This window comes from Colletes gigas, unplaced genomic scaffold (assembly GCF_013123115.1).
Source record: "Colletes gigas isolate AHSC1104 unplaced genomic scaffold, ASM1312311v1 Colletes_gigas_Sc00022, whole genome shotgun sequence".
Classification (NCBI taxonomy): domain Eukaryota; kingdom Metazoa; phylum Arthropoda; class Insecta; order Hymenoptera; family Colletidae; genus Colletes; species Colletes gigas.
In genome coordinates, this window is record NW_025106651.1 from 3982447 (window position 1) to 4002503 (window position 20057).

At 33.5% G+C, this 20057-nt stretch overlaps 1 protein-coding gene across 1 annotated transcript; it reads right to left on the reverse strand.

Moving 5' to 3' along the window:
* Positions 1–319: 319 nt before the first annotated feature.
* LOC122401158 (protein GVQW3-like) lies at positions 320–781 on the reverse strand. The gene has a single exon (XM_043403119.1). It carries the CDS (start codon positions 779–781, stop codon positions 320–322), a length of 462 nt encoding a protein of 153 aa, XP_043259054.1.
* Between the last annotated feature and the right edge of the window lie 19276 nt (positions 782–20057).

Sequence of the window (20057 nt, forward strand, 5' to 3'; positions counted from 1 at the left end):
CTGCACAGATGTGCACCCGTGCATTGTCTTGATGGAAGAGGATCTTTTTCTTTTTCAAATGAGGACATTTTTTCTTGATTTCTTCGCTCAACCGGTGCAATAACGACGCATAATACTCTTCAGTTATTGTTTTTCCTTTTTCCAAGTAATCGATGTAGATGATTCCTCGTGCATCCCAAAAAACTGTGGCCATCACCTTGCCGGCCGATTTCAGTGTCTTCGCTTTCTTTGGAGTCCGTTCGCCTTCAAAAACCTACTGTTTCGACTGTTCCTTCGTGTCTGGAGTGTACTGGTGTATCCACGTTTCGACCACAGTTATTTAACGACGCAGAAACTCGTCAGGATTGCGACGAAAAAGAGCCAAAACAGCCTCAGAGTCGACCACAGGATTGCGTTTATTCTCCACTGAGAGCAAACGCGGCACCCATCTTGCAGAGATTTTTTTCATTCCCAATTTTTCGTGCAACATTGAAAACACTGTACCTTGCGATGTGTCTGTGGCCTCAACTATTTCGCGCACTTTGGTTAGTCGATTACTCAAAACTATATCGTGGATTTTATCAATCATTTCGGGTGTAGTCACTTCCACTGGACGTCCCGAACGACGTTCATCATTTGTGGATGTACGGCCACGTTTAAACTCTTTTATCCAATTGTAAATAGTTGCAAACATAGGCGTAGATGTACCACGAACTTCATCCGACTCAGCTTTGGTCTCTTTCGATGTTAAGCCTTTTAAATACGAGTGTTTAATCACCGCTCGAAACTCATTTTTTTCCATTTTTCTAAATAAGCAAAAGTTTCTTGCATCAATTGACAATAAAAATGAAATCGTGTGGTGGATATAACTGAGAATTTGATAGCTGTCTAGTGAGTCATGATGCTTACTAAAAATAAAAGTTTTCGATGCTACGAGCCGCAGCTCTCGCATTTTCTAAGGACTTATTGAACGACCCTCGTACATAACAAAAGTTATCTCCAGTATCGAAAAACTACACAAATGAAAGCAACGTACATATACAGGGTGTTCGGCCACCCCTGGGAAAAATTTTAATTGGAGATTCTAGAGGCCAAAATAAGACGAAAATCAAGAATACCAATTTGTTGATTGAGACTTTATTAAAAAGATATTAACGTTTAAAGTTCCGCCTGTAGAACGGGAATCTGCGAACAGCTGCTAGTTGTTCTCACTCATAAAATTGTAAGGTTGTCCATACGTCAGTAAGTAGAGTTTCTCATACTGAGTGAAAACCACTATTTTAAACGTTAATAACTTTTTAACGACGCCTCAATCAACAAATTGGTATTCTTGATTTTCATCTTACTTTGGCCTCTAGAATCTTCCATTAAAATTTTTTATGCCGGATAATTGGACCATATCTACATATGAAGTGATAAAAACGAGAAATATAATCGCAGATCTCTGGCTACACATTATATTTTTGGTAAATAATTTTTTTATCGAAAGTGCGTAGGAATTTGAGGGTATATGTATTGACCAAACATGATTGTAATTGACCCCCGCAACCGGAAATAATTTTTCCAGAATGATTTGAAACTTTCCATTTTCGCCGAAAGGCACCTTGTCGATTTCTCTTAAAAATTCGTTTTTAATTTTTAATAATTTTGTTTGACGCTGTACGGGAATGTTGTCTAATACTTCTTTGTAGGTATCCATGAACTCTACTTTTTCCAAAAAATTCAATCCAATATATTCACTATTTTCGGAGTTATGGTCGTTTGAAGATTGAATCATTTTTATTGGGTTTTCTCACTTCACGGGGTTAAGAACAACTTTTCGGAATTTCTTGGAATTTCTACATATTCTACGCCAAAATACGCGCTGTTTGCATTTTGAAACAATTAAAATCCTCCAATTCGTTCAGGAGTTGTGATGTTTTAAAAATTCACATGAAAGGGTACCATTTCTGGCCCCATATTATATTGTCGGTGTAGAATTTTTTTCTCGAAAGTGTGTAGGAATTCGGGATTACGTCTATTCGTCAAAAATGGTTGTAATTGACCCTCCCAGCGAAAAATAATTTTTTTAGATGGATTTAAAACTTTTTTTGTCCGCCGAAAAATTTTTGCATCTACTGAATTTTTTTCTCGAAACTGCGTAGGATTTGGGGGGTATGTTTATTCACCAAAAATGGTTGTAATTGACCCCCACAACTGAAAATAATTTTTGCAAAATGATTTTAAATTTTTTAATTTTGGCAAAAAATTTTTCTAGTCTTGTTTCAATTTTTCCTGTCTGTTCAAGTCTTGTTTGTTCAACCTTCGAAATAGGAAACATACTTAACAAAAGTTACCTCTACTATCGAATAACTATACGTTGCTTTCACTTGAAATCAACGTTAGATGAAAGATACCAGAGATTCTCACAAGTGAAGGATCCCATCAGTACCTTTTCAAGTTTAATGACCTTCTGTAGAATGATAGAATATATACTTTGGCGAACCTGTCGAAATGATGCACCCTCATCGATTTTAATAAGGTTGATACGTGTTATAGAAAATATCATTTTGACCAACTTTTTCTTTTTCATATACAGGGTGTTCGGCCACCTCTAGCAAAAATTTTAATGAGCGATAGTAGAGGCCAAAATAAGACGAAAATCAAGAATACTAATTTGTTGATGGAAGCTTCGTTAAAAAGTTATTAATAATTAAATTCAAAAATTTCAAATCGTTCTGGAAAAATTATTTTCGGTTGCGGAGGTCAACTACAATCATTTTTGGTGAGTACACATACCTCCGAAATCCTATCTACTTTCGAGAAAAAAAATCGAGTAGGTGCTGAAATTTTTCGGCGAAAAAAAATTGCAAATCGTTGTGGAAAAATTATTTTCGGTTACGGGGGTCAATTACAATCAGTTTTTGTCATTAGACATACCCACGAAATCCTGCCCACTTTCGAGAAAAAAAATAGAGAAAATTAAAAAATTGCAAATCGTTGTAGAAAAATTATTTTCGGTTGTAGGGTTCAATTACAGTCATTTTTGGTGAATAGACATACCCCCGAAATCTTGCGCATTTTCGAGAAAAAAATTCAGTAAGAGCGGCACTTTAAACGTTAATAACTTTTTAACGAAGGTTCCACCAACAAATTAGTATTCTTGATTTTTGTCTTATTTTGGCCTCTACTATCGCTCATTAAAATTTTTGCTAGAGGTGGCCGAACACCCTGTACATCATTAATTTTGGTAATATTCTGCTATTTGTAAACACTATGCTTAACTACTTTTTCTCTAAATGCCAATTATTTATAAAACAAATTGGAATTGATGTTCGTGTCAAAATATATCCAAGCACGGAAGTGAAGAAGAAAATTTGTGAATTTATCTTGCTGAATACTGTTTAAAATGTTATCCTGTTTAACTGTGTAACAATATTCTTCAGATACTTTGAGTTATGCAGTCAAAAATCAATCAATTATTAAACAATTTTACCATATAAAACGCTACAACCCAGCGTGACTTTGAAGTCATATTATTCATTATCTACATTCTTGAAGTTTGGTTTAATTCTATTATCAATATGAATTAATTGTGATTTTAGAGCAATAATGCGACCTACAAATAATCAATATATAATAATATAATAATAAACGAAAATTTGTATTTATTGAAATTTACTGTTCAATTTATTTCATTGTTAGTGTTTATCAATATTCATATCGCATAATTTTGTTTATAAGCCAAATATAATTTGGACTATAGAAAGTTAATTTATCCAGGAACAACATCAAATTGTGTAAACGTTCGACAGTTAACTGATCGCGATTTAATTTGCAATATTTATATTCTGATTAAAGCGAACGCCAAATAATTTGTATTGTGATTATTCAAATTTATAGTGCAAATAGTTATTATCTTCACCTCTAATATACCTGTATATTGTTCTAATATACTATATATTTTAATTATTATTAGTATATATTATTATATAGTAACCTCAATATATACAGCTTTACGAGATTATAATTAAAAGAAACACTACAGGTCTACATAGTAATGAGAATTTATCTTCAATTTTTGCACAAAATATTATATTATTATTCTCTTCTGTTTCTATATACACATTCTCAGTTTATTTATGGCATTTCCGTTATCATAGTCAGTATTTCGAAGATGGTGACACTTCACGTTTCTGAAGATCATAAAGACAAATACATTCCATTTGCTCGACATGAATGTGATATTTTAACTTACGAACCACAGATGAGCAGACAGTTTAAAAATGTTTCTTATTAATTTGCATTGTTCTGATGTGTACGCCATGTTATTCCCCGCCAAGATTTATACTGAATTTATTTCAAAGACCTTTTACACCTTTCATATCCAACAGTTTTTTAACATCTAAAATTTCAGGCCTTTGTCGCTGTCTTCAAGTTTCACTCCTTAAACTTGAACTTTCGCCACTACAGCGTTTTATTAATTAAAAACAAAGAGGAAGTCTTCGCGGATGCTTCTTGTTAACTTGCAGCTTCGATCCAAACTTCGCACCAAGCGAAATTTCGTCGTTCTCGCAACAAAATCTTGACAACAGCGTAAAACACTTTGCTCGAAAATACTGTTTTCCTGGAATTGTAATCGGGCGTCAACGTTAATATGCAAAACACCGGACGAACACCGGCGAAGAAATGCAAAACGAACAGCGGCCCATGGAAAAGAGAAGCGTCTCGAGAAGCGACGCCAATCAAGCCAAAGGACTGAACGTGCACAGAACTGCCGCCCACTTTAATCAAACCAAACCGACCAAAGGGGGAAAGGGCAACGAGTTGGAAGACGTGAACGAAGAAACGCGGAAGCAACTTGAAGATCTGAGCGTCCATGCCGTAGAAAATGACGAGCGACTTTTATTAATAATAAAACCGAGTCGTTTTGCAGCACACTTTCCGTGGTCTGCGAATCCTTAAGATACGTTTAGATACACCAAGGTTTACGGCTTGAATTGCAGACGATGATTTTACTCGTGATTTTTCTACATTTGTTTTATGACGTGGTATAATCTAACATGGGATAACATTATATTGTAAGTATCAGGATATAAGAAGCTACTTTTTTTAATAAGAATTCACTCAGTACGATGTGAAATTATTTTATAAAAAAAGGGAAGAAGTAAAGGTACAAAAAAGGTATATAATAAATTGTTCCATAACAGTTTCAATAATTTTGACTAATTGTTAAACGTTACCTTCAACTTTGGTGATGTTGGATACACTTTTTTCAATCTTCAGTCATCGTCACATTTAATGTCTGAACAAATAAATTTGTCATATGAACAAATTTAACATTTTTTGTAGCAAGAACAAAACTCCCACCAGCTTGATTAACATATGAATTCTATGAGCAATATTTTTTAAAGTAGTAATAACGAATGGTTAAAATTACTTAGGGATTACTCATTGTCAGAAGGCTGTCCTCGACAGTACATGTCAAGATTAAGATAATAGAAATTAAATCTTCTAATCTCAGAAGATCAAGATGAGTGACAGTGACAGCGTGTTCGGCCATCCCTGGGAAAAATTTTAATAGGAGATTCTTGAGGCCAAAATAAGACAACAATCAAGAATATCAATTCCTTGATTGGCACTTCGTTAAAAAGTTATTAAAAGATTAAATTAAAAAATTTCAAATCATTCTGGAAAAATTATTTTCGTTTGCGGGGGCCAATTATAATCATTTTTGGTCAATAGATATATCCTCGAAATCCTAACCATTTTCGAGAAAGAAATTCCTTACCAAAAATATAATCTGTGGCCTGAAATGGTTCCCCCAAATTTTATGTAAATCTTTGAAACATCATAACTCCTGAACGGATTGGACGATTTTAATGTTTCAAAAGGCAAACAACGCGTATTTAGTTGAAGAATATGTAGAAATTCTAAAAAAATTCGAAAAGTTGATCCTGAACCCCGGAAAATGAGAAAACCTCCATAAAAATGGCGAATATATTTCAATGAAACTTTTTTTTTTAAGTAAAGCTCATGGACACCTACAAAAAAGTATTAGACAGCTTTTCTATAGGGCGTCAAACAAAATTACTAAACATCAAAAATGAATTTTTAAGAAAAATCGACAAGGGGTAGGTGCCTACATTTTTCGGCGAAAAAAAAAATTTCAAATCGTTTTAAAAAAATTATTTTCGGTTGCAGAGGTCAATTAGAATAATTTTTGGTGAATAGACGTATCCCCGAAATCCTCTGCATTTTAGTGAAAAAAAATCAGTACGGGCGGAAGTTTAAACGTTAATAACTTTTTAACGAAGCCTCCATCAACAAATTGGTACTCTTGATTTTTGTCTTATTTTGGCCTCTAGAATGTCCCATTAAAATTTTTCCCAGGGGTGGCCGAACACGCTATATGTATAGGGAAACGTGTTATTCAAAATATTGTCCTTGAAAACATATGATAAGGTTAAAATCATAAAACCTTAATCCCCTTAACCAAATATTTAATTACTATATATTTTTGTAAGATTTTTTATAATTTATATGTACAAAACCAAAAATGAAGAGTTCAATCTATTGATTTAAAGAAGCAAAGAATTTAATAAATTACTATTTAATAATAAGTATAAACCCACTAATAATAATCTTCAATATTTTTTATTACAATTTAATTTCTTGATAACAATTACTAAGGAACTGGCACAATGAATAAATATCTCCAATATTAATAATCTGCATGGCGTACCAGTACGCTTACGATCGTCTAGGGGTTAAAACGAGCAAACAAACTCATTGATACGAACAACGAAATGGCGGCTACTGGTCTAGGTAAACACAAACTCTTCAACGTGTTGATCAACTAACACGTTCGGCACAATTTCGATGAATTCGTTCACTATCGTCTATCTTCTATTAGATTTCAGTAGCAAAACTGACCCAAGAAAAAACATTCTTACGTTAACCGTAATCTTTATGTTAGGCTATATTAGATAGATATTTCGGATTTGTCTGTTTGTGGCTCAGAAATAATTTGAACACCAACTGTTCTAAACTCTAATACTCTCGAGATAGTAGTTTTTGGACTTTGAACCAAGGATCTTCCTAAGTGACCAACCTGAACAACTTTAAATCTATACAATGTGTTTCTTAATATGAGAAACCTACTTTGAGAGATACAACATTTGCAGAAGATACAAAAACATTTACAATATTAAATTTCGTCTCGAGACACTATTTTTTTTAAAAACTTTTCTTGTTTTGTCTGATTGTATAGATGAAATATAGCACTTTTGAGTCTACAAATACAATGGAATCTAGCCCAGACTTGCTTCGAACCATATTCACACAAAAACTATTAAGATACTTCTATAATAAATACTTAGAATACTCACAAGAACGGTTTAGTTGAATTTGGCAAGTTAATAGATGTAAACAAACGAATCGATCTCCCAGTAGATCAGTTTATATTTGTTGGCTTGCTCCATTGAGCTGACTACAAAGAAGATAACATTAAAGTAAACTATACAATACACTAAAAACACGAAATATTTTATACGCATTATTTTGGAACCAATTTCTGGATTTAAAATCGGTACATTTCTTCTCTATTCATGAAGTATTATTGAAAAATATAAAAGAAGTTTTTAAAAGAGTGCTAGCCCTAAACAAAGCATAGTCGGCTTTATTTCTGAATTATGGTAATTTTTAAATGACCCATACACGTTGCAATGTCTCATACGAAAAATGTTAAAGTGAAATGTATCAAAGTCACATCAACGAGTAAATATAGCAAATGTGCAAACTGCTCTATTAGTGTCTTCAGTTCTTCTCCATAGCAGTTATAAGGAATATTTTGATGATTTCTTAAAGTAGAAAATTGATAACAATTTTTTACTCTTATCTGACTTTCCAACAACCTTAGTTTATTACAAAAAGCTTTGACACGTCCATATAATTCATGACACAATTGTTTCTGTTTTTGCAATTTAATCATCTACAAAAAATACTAAATCACACACCTACTCATCATCTTTGAATTGGTTAATTGTATTTCTTTTTATATATATAAAATTAACGATTTCTCGTGTCAGACCATAAAATCGTTGTAACATTTTACTTTTACTCAACCACCTTATTTTACAATAAGAAGACACACTTGACGCGACGGTGCAAAACAAAGGTGAAAGCAATGATAACAGTGAGAAATAACAGAAAAATTAACAATGATTACGGCTAAATATAAAGTGCTCGCGACGATGTTTCTCAGGCAACAACTCAACCCTGAATGTTCTTTTTGTCGTGACCCTCATAAACGGCGGGTAGGACAAAATCCCAGGTCATCGTTTGATTTTTACTTGTAGGAAAAATCCTTCTTCCTGCCAGATACTACGTTTCACAGCGCGTCGCGAAAAACCTTCGCGCTACATGCAGTAACGGGTGGCGTACAAGTACGCTACACATCTTCATAATCTGAAAATAGGTCTGCCAAATTGTACTCCTTAAATTGGCGGTGATTAAGTGCACCCTTTTACACGATGTTTTAGTAGCTTAAAATATATACGAATACAAATTTTTTATTGCAAAATCTTATCAAACAATCATGTAGCGAGCACTTAAACAAATATAAATTATTTTTATTTTGCAGCGATTTCTCTTCTCCAGATAAAGCGAATCGAATGTACCAAACGGCAAAATACTTGACAGAACCCCTACTTTGCATTGAACCTATTTAAATATTAACAAAAATTAAAATTATGAAAATAGCGCATTAAATACGGAAAATGGAGATTTTAAGGTATAAAACTTGTCTTAAAACGTTTTTGCAGGTTCATACTGAGATTCAGTGCATGAAGGAATTTTTGAATAGTATTAGTTTCGAAAAAATTGATTTTCTGACTGCCTGATCCCCTTAATAAAGTTAATATGGTTACAACATTTTCCATAATATTTATGAATTTAATTGCACACAAATTTTTTTGGTGGATGCAGGGAAAATTTGTTAAATATTCGTATTAGATCTGTAGTTCTGCTACTCTTTTGTATTCCAATAAATCCAAGCATTTCAGGGGCTTCAGCAGTGTATATGCCAGATAGTGAACCCCATTTAATCCCAAATCTCTCGAAGACTATGTTGACTGTTTCAAATATATCTTCACCGGTAGTAGTTTTTTTTTAACAGTACAAGCACCAATAATTCTTCTGTGAGATTGAAATCCGCATCAACTCCACGAAGAAATATTGATAGTTGCACTGTATCGGAAGCATCGGTGCTGTCATCCAAAGTAATTGAAAATGCTTTCAACCTAGCAATCTTCTCTTTTGAACTTTTTTGATATCATCAGTCATAATTTCTATCTGTCGGACAACAGTGAGACACATTGTGTTACGGTACAACAATTCGACAAACAAACATTCTCGAAGTCGTTTTTCTTATTAGGACACGCTATACTTGCAACATCCAGCAGACATTCTTTGATAAATTTTCCTTCATCAAATGATTTAGAATGTTTAGCGATTTTTTTTGCTAGCCACAAAGCTGGCTTTGATAATGCTTTGGTGCTGCGTTGTTTGCTTGTTGAACATTTGTTGCTGAGTATACAAGTTCTTCTTCGACTTCTGTATCAATATTTTGATCATCCTCATATTTATATGGAAGTAAGGTGTCTGTTCAAGTTGCATTTTTTATTCAGAATAAAATAATAGTCCGCCCAATTGTCTTGAAATTCACGACTCTCTGAATCTGCTTTCCTTTTTTTTTGAACGCAAATCCTGTCGTTGTCTTAAAATAAGCAATATTTAGAAGTGTTAAACAAAACTGTTTTTTACCCGGTAGTCATTGAATAAAACACCGAGCAAAATTCAACATCAATCCAGGCACTGAACTGATACTTTGTAACATGTTCACACACACCGATAGACAAAGTGAGAGAGAGACCTTGGGGGAGAAAACATGGTGTGTTTTGCGCAAGTCATATGACGTCAGCTTAATGTGAGTTAGTAGAAATAGATGTGAGAGTTGGTGAAATAGATAACAGCCGGATCAAAAGAAGTAGAGAAGTAGTTCAATCAACGAACACGAATCAGCTATAGGTCATTAGATCAAGAATAGTGTACTGTTCAATAGCAAAACCAGATTTACGGTGTTATGGTACAACAAGTAACATGAAAAGGCACGTAACTTTAATTGTTTATATCTTTAAGAATATCAAGTAAGATTTAATATTTCACGCATATTATTATGAACTTGTATACAATCATTAGACTGCTGATGTTTATGCAAATGCATATGTTTCTAGGAAATAGATAAAAGAGTAAAACCTAAATAGAAGTTTGTTTCATCACTAGAGGTCCTTAAAAATATATTTTTTATTTTGCATAGTTTGTATAGAAACATATGTCATATATGTTTGTTGCATTTCTTTTCAGAACATCTATTTCAGCTATTTCATAGCTATTTATAAATCTCGTGTTTATCTATAGTGAATCATTAATGGTAACAGTTCATAGACGCTACGAATAGTATTAATCAGTAATTCTGAAGTATTTTTAGCAGATAGGTTCTACGAAAACGAATTTTATGAGGTCAGATTGTTAAAGAACCTAAAATAATTAAAGCATGTTACTTCTGCAAATTCAAATATGCCCCAATCACATCTTGTAATGTTGAGCATTCGTTCTCAGCTTATAAATTGACTTTAAGCGATAGACATCATCAACTATCCCTTGACAATATTGAAAAAATGCTCGTGACATGTTGTAATTTAAATTATAAATGATTATTATTACGTTTAAGTAATAAAATTGCTTGAATATATTTTGCACGTATATTTTGACGTATATTACTTACATATTTTGACATATTTTATTGACATAAACATCGGCAGTCTAACTATCATCTTGCCAATAGCTCGATGAAATTGAAACTGGACAATTGGGGTCTTATCGAGGATACTGCTGCCTCGCTATTTGCATGAAACAGCGTTAGGTACACTTACGGTAGAATCCCATCCACCGCTGTTTATATTCAAAGTTTTGGAAGTTTTAAAGTTTACTGTGATTGTGTAACATTATGCATTATCTATTCGATTTATTTTACGGGCCAGTAAAAAGCGCCACCATAACAAACTAATTGTTTTCATTCCTCTTGACGCTCTCGGATTCTAAGGATCTCTTCTCCTATCAGGCTACCATATTTGATGTTGGTAATAGGCATCATCGATCTTATAATTTCTAATTTTTACAAAATAGAATTTGATTACTGGATATTTTAAAACTTTGACGGGCTGCTTTACCCCTGAAACTTGAGTTCAGGCTCTCATCAAAATACATATCCTTTGGAATTTTGTGCTTAACGTCCGCATTATGCGCCAATTTTAAAAACCTTCGTTAATTTTCGACACTTAATTGTGTACTTTTAAGTTTACGAATAAAATTTTATTATGTAAAGATCACGTAGAAGATGTCATATTCATCTACTTTTTGTTAATATCTTTCCTATGACGTAACTTCTTGAAAAATCACTAAAATTTAAATGACAAGCTTCATTCTAACACCTAAGTTTGGAAGTTGTGTTGTACATGAGGTTATCAATATATTAGGTCGTCCCATAAGTTCGTGTCGTTCAATATTCTGAAATTGACTAGGATACAATGTGTAATTTAATAGAAAACAAATAAAATTTGTCAGTTCAGGAGATTTCTGAAATTTTACACATGCTAACATCAAAAATTGATATAAATAGATATTGTGTCAAAACTCGAAGTTTGGAATCCACACTGGCTTACGGAACGAAATTTTGTTGTGCTTCAGCCTGATTGCATGAATATTTTTGTTGGCATATAATAAAACCGAACCTTATAAGAAATAAGATACAACAATCTCCAAGCTTATTAGCAAGGCTAGGGTCAATTTAAAATAATGTGATATAAAATAGTAAACATTGAAATATTTGTATAAGTAAATACTATGTATATGGAAATCCTGAAAAAATATTATACTATTTACTACTTAAACTTAGATTTAAATATAGAAAATAGTGACCTGAAAATAAGACATACAAATTTTAAAATTAAACATTTCTATTCAAGTAAATATCTTTTGCACATATTTTTGAACGCAGACGTTTTATGTTATTGACAGAAGTACATAGTACTTTAAAAAGTTACAGGACAAAAACCTGTTATTTGCAATATCGTTATTCTAAATACTATACTGTGAAATATTTATTGCTATTTGGTGAAATATTATTTTTTTATATTTTAATGAAATACTTACTTCACAGTACTATTTCCATATGTAACTGCACACACGAGAAAATAAAAGTATTTACATTCCATTTATTATTTTTCCACAGCTCTGCTTATTAGTGAGTAAACAATTTGAAAATGTCAACGTTTTAACGAAAAGCGTTGAACTACATTTTAATAAAAAGTCAAAGAAGTTTTATAACGACGATACAATGGCTTTGCGAAAGGAAAGGGGAGGGAGTTGTCTAACGAGAAGAGGTTTACTGTTTTTCACAAAATTCCACTGTGTTTAAAATGTTGCTTTAAATGGGTATTGCTGTCTAGACTGTCATTTTTTCAGCTTTTTTCATGATTTTTTTTAAATGGTAGTTAGACTGTTTTGTACTGAGATTTTGCAGATATATTCATTCATTTTATAAGCATGTACAGTATTTTCAAAATTGTAGGAATTAAAACTTCTTTAACGTGCGTTTTTTAAACTGGCTTCTATGATATTTCAAGATCTAACAGATCGATTGATTTCAAATTTGGAGAGAATATTCAGCTGACACGCCTTTATCGCTGGTACTAGAGATTTAAAAAATTATTGAGTTTTACTATTTTTTTTAATATGCTGAAGACACAAGAAAGGTTAAAAAATAGAAATTCGAAATTTGAAGTGCCGCCATTCCTTTATTTATCGGGATCTTGACTTTTCCCCAGTTCCTGGTACAACTACACCCTCCCTAATGAAGATACTTTAGCCCCCTCTGTTTCAGATTAGCGGATCGGCTGGAATCGTGGAAGCCAGCCTTTTCAGAAGAGTTATTAAACAAAAACTTATAACTTCCACAATTTTTAATATTTTTGTTTGAAAAAAATACTGTACGTGCTTGTATGATGAATAAATATATCTGCAAAATCTCAATACTAAACAGGTAGACTGCCTACTATTAAAAAAAAATCACAAAAAAGGCCGAAAAAATGACAGTCTAGACAGCAGTCAGGATACCATGGAAAAACAGAAATTATGTTTATGAGTAAAAAATTGAAAAAGTACTATTTACATTACGTTAACAGGTGAACAGCTAGAAAAAACGAGCTGTAAAAATTATGGGTACAAACTTTATTTTTCAACAAGATAATGAAAATGAAACATTATTTTACACAGCAAAGTATTCGAGTTTTAAAATGGCCAGCCAAATCACCAGATTTTAACATTATTAAAAATTATTGGTCACAATAATCAAGATTAGTATATGCTAAGCGAAGGCAATTAAAAACCGTACAGGCATTAAAGAATTGTATCGAGAAAAACTGGAGATTTTGAAATAAAAAATTTGTTAAAATATTATTTAAATCTCTACCAAACCGTTTATTAGCAATTATACAAACAAAAGGTGAAGCAATAATAAGTCGTTTAAAAGATATGTGCTATCATTTTGACGCACTGATTTTGTTTTGCAATCTAGTAAAATTAAATTGTTGGCACCCACAAAGTTCGTGAAACCGATTATTTAGCAAACAGAAAATATAACAACACCAATTTGCCAACACCATAATTTATTAACAATTTGAATGTACAGGGTAATCGGGCACCCCTGGGAAAAATTGTAATCTGAGATTCCAGAGGCCAAAATAGGACGAAAATCAACAATATCAATTTGTTGATGGAGGCTTCATTAAAAAGTTATTAAAGTTTAAAGTTCCGCCCGTAACGAATTTTTCTCTCGGAAATGCGCAGGATTTCGGGGGTGGGTCATTCCATGCGAAGTCGGACACTTTTCGGAGTACCATGTCGGATTTTGTTCTACTTTGAATATATTGTAGTCTTTAGTGATATATAAACGTATCTCGAAGGATTTTCAAAAATTTTAAAAATTGTTGGTTTTACATTTGTTTGAAATATAGAGCTCACTTTTTTTCAATAAATAATAGCTGTTAAAGTAAGGAAGTTATAAAGATGAAATTTTAGGTACTTGTAGCAGACCCATGGGAGTATCAAATAAAAATTATTTCAATTAAAAAAAAAATTTTTTTAACTATTTATTTTGCAATTGTTTATAACAAATGTCATTTTTTTATAGCGGGGAAATATTTAAAAATCTGAAAAAAATGGGCATATAGTCCTGTTTGTCCCCTTCACGGACCAAGTTTTAAAAATACGGACACTTTAAAATTGGCCTTATAAAAATTAATTGAATGGAACGCTGCGTCGCGTCTGACATGCTGGCTCGACCGGCCAAGTCGCGCAGTGCCTGCAACCGCCAAGCGGCTATACCTGCTATTGTTATACATAGGGTGTTGGACTGCTGGAAAATGTAACAGTTATTGGACACTCACTCTTTGTCAATGACACTTAGCATTATACACATTTAAGTTGTCAATATTCAATGGGATAGGATGTTCAATGTTCTAGTGGGATAGGATATGATGGGATGTGATGGGATTAGGTTCTGGTTAAGAAATAATGGTTGGATTGTACCAATGATCATCTACCGGATTAAATTGTTTGTTATAAAATTACTTACCTCATAACAGCTACAACTGTTGATTTTTCACTGTCTGAATAAATTCGGGCAGTTAAATGCGTTACTTCTTTAGTTGGTGTAAATAAGTGAAAATTGCGTGTTGCACAGATTGTTGTAGCCAGTCCACGCCTTTCCAGCAAGAATTCCGAATGTTCCTTATATTCTTCTTTTGAGTTGAATTCAAAATGTACATTTTTAACAGCAACACAGTTTGTAGATGAATTAGAAATCCGATTACCAAAGTTGCAAATTCACGATTTTATTGCAAGAAGTCAAAGCAGCTTTTTTAAATATTCTAAAGAAAATGTAGGACCTGATGAATTTGTTGTCGTCGGCGATTTTGCGGAAAATTATTCCTTCGCTATCCAAGACGAAATCCAAAATTATCATTGGTCCAACAAACAGGCGACAATACACACATTCATTGCATATTATCAGGTGGATATTTGTTTAAACCATGAAAACTTTGTAATTATTTCGGATTGTCTCCAACATGACAGCACTGCAGTCCATTTATACCAGAAGAAATTAGTGGAATTTTTGAAGGAAACACATGGCACAACTATCAAGGAAATCAAATATTTTTCTAACGGAGCATCATCACAGTACAAAAATAAATATAATTTATTAATTCTCAATTTCCATTTTGAAGACTTTGGAATCAACGCCGAATGGCATTACTTTGCAACATCGCATGGCAAAAATGCATGAAATGGTATTGGTGGTTCTTTAAAACGCCTTGCTGCTCGAGCTAGTTTACAAAGACCGTTGGAAGACCAGATAACGACACCACATAAATTATTTGATTGGGCAACTGCCAATATTAAAAATATACATTTGCAATTCAGCTCAACAGAAGAATATAAGAAACATTCGGAATTCTTGCTGGAAAGGCGTGGACTGGCTACAACAATCTGTGCAACACGCAATTTTCACTTATTTACACCAACTAAAGAAGTAACGCATTTAACTGCCCGAATTTATTCAGACAGTGAAAAATCAATAGTTGTAGCTGTTATGAGGTAAGTAATTTTATAACAAACAATTTAATCCGGTAGATGATCATTGGTACAATCCAACCATTATTTCTTAACCAGAACCTAATCCCATCACATCCCATCATATCCTATCCCACTAGAACATTGAACATCCTATCCCATTGAATATTGACAACTTAAATGTGTATAATGCTAAGTGTCATTGACAAAGAGTGAGTGTCCAATAACTGTTACATTTTCCAGCAGTCCAACACCCTATGTATAACAATAGCAGGTATAATTAATTTTTATAAGGCCAATTTTAAAGTGTCCGTATTTTTAAAACTTGGTCCGTGAAGGGGACAAACAGGACTATATGCCCATTTTTTTCAGATTTTTAAATATTTCCTAGCTATAAAAAAATGACATTTGTTGTAAACAATTGCAAAATAAATAGTTAAAAAAATTTTTTTTTTAATTGAAATAATTTTTATTTGATACTCCCATGGGTCTGCTACAAGTACCTAAAATTTCATTTTTATAACTTCCTTACTTTAACAGCTATTATTTATTGAAAAAAGTGAGCTCTATATTTCAAACAGATGTAAAACCAACAATTTTGAAAATTTTTAAAAATCCTTCGAGATACGTTTATATATCACTAAAGACTACAACATATTCAAAGTAGAACAAAATCCGACATGGTACTCCGAAAAGTGTCCGACTTCGCATGGAATGACCCGGGTATGTCTATTTACCAAAAATGATTGTAATTGACACCCGCAACTGAAAATAATTTTTTCAGAACGATTTGAAAAAATTTTTATTCACCGAAAAATTTAGGCACCTTGTCGATTTTCCTTAAAAATTCGTTTTTGAGTTTTAGTAATTTTGTTTACCGCCCTACAGAAAAGTTATCTAATACTTTTTTTGTAGGTACCCATGAGCTCTAGTTCTGAAAAAAGTTTTATTGAAATATATTCATTATTGCAGGAGTTAAGGCTGTTTGAAAATTGGATCATTTTTATGGGGTTTTCCTAACTTTACGGTATCAAGGAACAACTTTTTCAATATTGTTAGAATTTCTACATATTTTTTATTAAAATACCCGTTAAACGCCGTTTGAAACATTTAAATCCTTCAATCCGTTCAGAAGTTATGACGTTTGAAAGATACGCATTTTCAGGATAGCATTTCTGGCCTCACATTAGATTTTCGGTAAGGAATTTTTTTCTCGAAAATGCGTAGGATTTCGGAGGTATATGTAATCACCAAAAATGATTGTACTCGATCCCTGCAGCCAAAACTAATTTTTTCAAAGTGATTTGAAAATTTTTAATTTAATTTTTTAATAACTTTTTGACGAAGCCTCCATCAACAAATTAGTATTCTTAATTTTCGTTCTATTTTGGCCTCTAGAATCTCCCATTACAATTTTACCTAGGGGTGGCCGAACACCCTGTATACAGATAAAACGTGTTAACAGAAAATATTCAGTGTGTATATATGAACAGTTTAATTTGTACAAGTTCTTGAAATTTTAGTCCTTTAAATCTTGCATTCTCTTGCATTCTGAGCTCGTCCTGTTCGGCCTTTATTTAAATACAAAGCTCAATTATGGGACGTGTCTTGATTAACAAATCGGAGCTGGCCCATCCCGTATGGGCCAGTCTTTCTGAAATTTTAAGTTTCGCCCACTGTGATTGCGAACGGGGGTAATCGGCCGTGATGCCTAGGGTGCAGGCATACCTCTTGAAACTAATAATAGTGTGCGTCGCGTAAGTGTCAATTTCCTATTGTCGAGCGAGGCAATACGGTGGTAAAGTTACATTTCCTAAAATTTAAATGACTCCGGTAAATTCTGTGCTATTAATATTTGAAAGGAATAAAGAATAAGGAATGTCCTAGGCTGTTCGATAATAACACTGTTTGGAAGTCCAAACAAAAAATCCAACTTCCAGCCCCGATCTCCCCTAGAAAACTCGGTACGAACATGTGGGACGACCTAATATTAAAGATAAAAAATGGATCGACTCTGAACATTTCGATAGTGTTATTAGGAACATGTATACTATCACCTTGCAAAGACTCATTAAAATCGAAGTCATCCATGGGGTCTTCGTTTGTAAGTTACACAGAGTGTCCCAGCATCGGTGGTACAATCGAGTCAGGCGTGATTCTACATGAAAAAATAAATCGAAAATGAAGAATAAAAATTTTCCATTTGTGGCTTCATTGACAAGAGAATCGATTTTAAATATTCACCGAGTGTGTAACAAGCATGTAAACGTTATTATTGGCACATTTCTGCGTAGTTTTATCTGAATAATGAATACGAATGGGTGTGTCATTGCTCTAGTATACCACTAATTCAGTCCTATCGGCTGTTTATTCGATTTTCTAACTGCTTCGCGAAGAAAACTGGTGCATTCGAATGATACTAATAGAATAAAAGTGACAGCATTTGTTATTTAGCTGGGTTGTATTGTATTTCTCTATAAAACAACTGTCTTTTTGTTTGTTTACAAGCATGTAAACGTTATTATTGGCGTATTTCTGCGTAGTTTTATCTCAATAATGAATACGAATGGGTGTGTTATTGCTCTAGTATGCCACTAATTCAGTTTTAAGTATTTCGAGGCTTCTTTGGGGATACAGTTAGGGGTACAGGTGATGTAACGCCTTGGTGCCGAACAGAAAGGGGGTTGTCGCGCGGGGACGCGTATCCCGCTGTTCTTGGTTGCATCCGTCTTGATGGCTTGCGTATCATTGAGCCCCGTTGCGGTCTCCTGCCTCCGGAGCACCGACGAGCGAAGCCGAGTCGAGGCAGGACGAGACGGGAGCAGTGGTGTACAGGAGAGAGCGCACAGGAGAGAGCGCACCTTATTCCGGCGTGCTACGTTGGCCAAGATCAATAGGCGGGCCACGAGCCGTCATCCCAGGCGACAGAGAACCCACTGGTTTTGATCTCTCGCGCAAGCGCCCCCATCTTTTACTCCGCGCCAGCTACCGTCACTAATAACGCTGATGCTACTGACGACGACGACGACGATCCTGTCCGCGGATCGGAATCCGAGCAAAACGTTCAGCCCGCTGATGGACATAGATCGCTGAAAAATATCATATAAGCGGTGTTTTGGAAATACATGTAAATACTGGATTGGTCCATACGTTCGTGCGGGTTTTCAATTAGCTACTGATTTTTGTTGCAAGTTCTAACAAAGGAAGGACCCCAACTGTCCAACTTTTTTCTTTTGTTCTAGTATCAGCTATAACCCAATTCATATTAATTCAGAATTGTAAATAAACTACTCAGTTTGTTCCTTTTATATTATATTTATTAATTATCTTATACTAAAGTATACTTTCTTTATTTCACCGCAACACGTGCTCGATTTCTTCTAGAACACTACGCAGTAGAAAGTTTTAAAACAAAAGAACAGAGATACGACCCGACGCATCATACGCTAAATGTCGGCCCATTTATATATTAGGAAACACAAATGTAATATCCAATAAGAATCTTTCACGTTTTTGTCGTTTCGAACAAATTGAATGGCTGGAATCATGGACATCGTAAGATGACCATTTTTAAAAGCGCCTATGTTTGAGAGTATGCAATGCCACTAATTGTATCTTCTTTTTGTTTAAAAAATTTAGAAATATCACTGAAATATGTATGAATAAACCTTGTAAAATTGTCTGCAAAAGGTCTTATAGTTTAATCACAAAAAATTCCCCAAGAAAGCTTCAAAATACGCTTCATACTCGGTGAATATTTAAAGTTTTATATTTAAAGATTTTTTTGATAGTGAAGCCTCAAATGGAAAAATTTTATTCTTCATTTTCGATTTGTTTCTTCATGTAGAATCACGCCTACCTCTGTTGTACTACTGATGCTGGGACACACTGTGGAACTTACAAGGGAGGGACGCCAAATGGATGACTCGATTTTAACGGGTATTTGTAAGGTGATAGTATATATGCTCCTAATGATACGTGTAAAATATTAGGCGTAGTTACTCAATAATTGTAAAGATATAAACAACTAAAGTTATGAACCATACCTATACATTTTTGGTCATTACACATACCCCCGAAATCCTACGCACTTTTGAGAAAAAAATTCTTTAACGAAAATCTAATTAGGTATTTAAATTTTTCAACGAAAAAAAAAATTCCAAATCGTTCTGGAAAAATTATTTTCGATTGCGGGGGTCAATTACACTCATTTTTGGTGAATAGACATACTCCCGAAATTCTACCCATTTTCTAAAAAAAAATTCGAAAAGGCGTGAAATTTTTCAACGGAAAACAAATTTTCAAATCGTTCTAGAAAAATTATTTTCGGTTGCGAGGGTCAATTA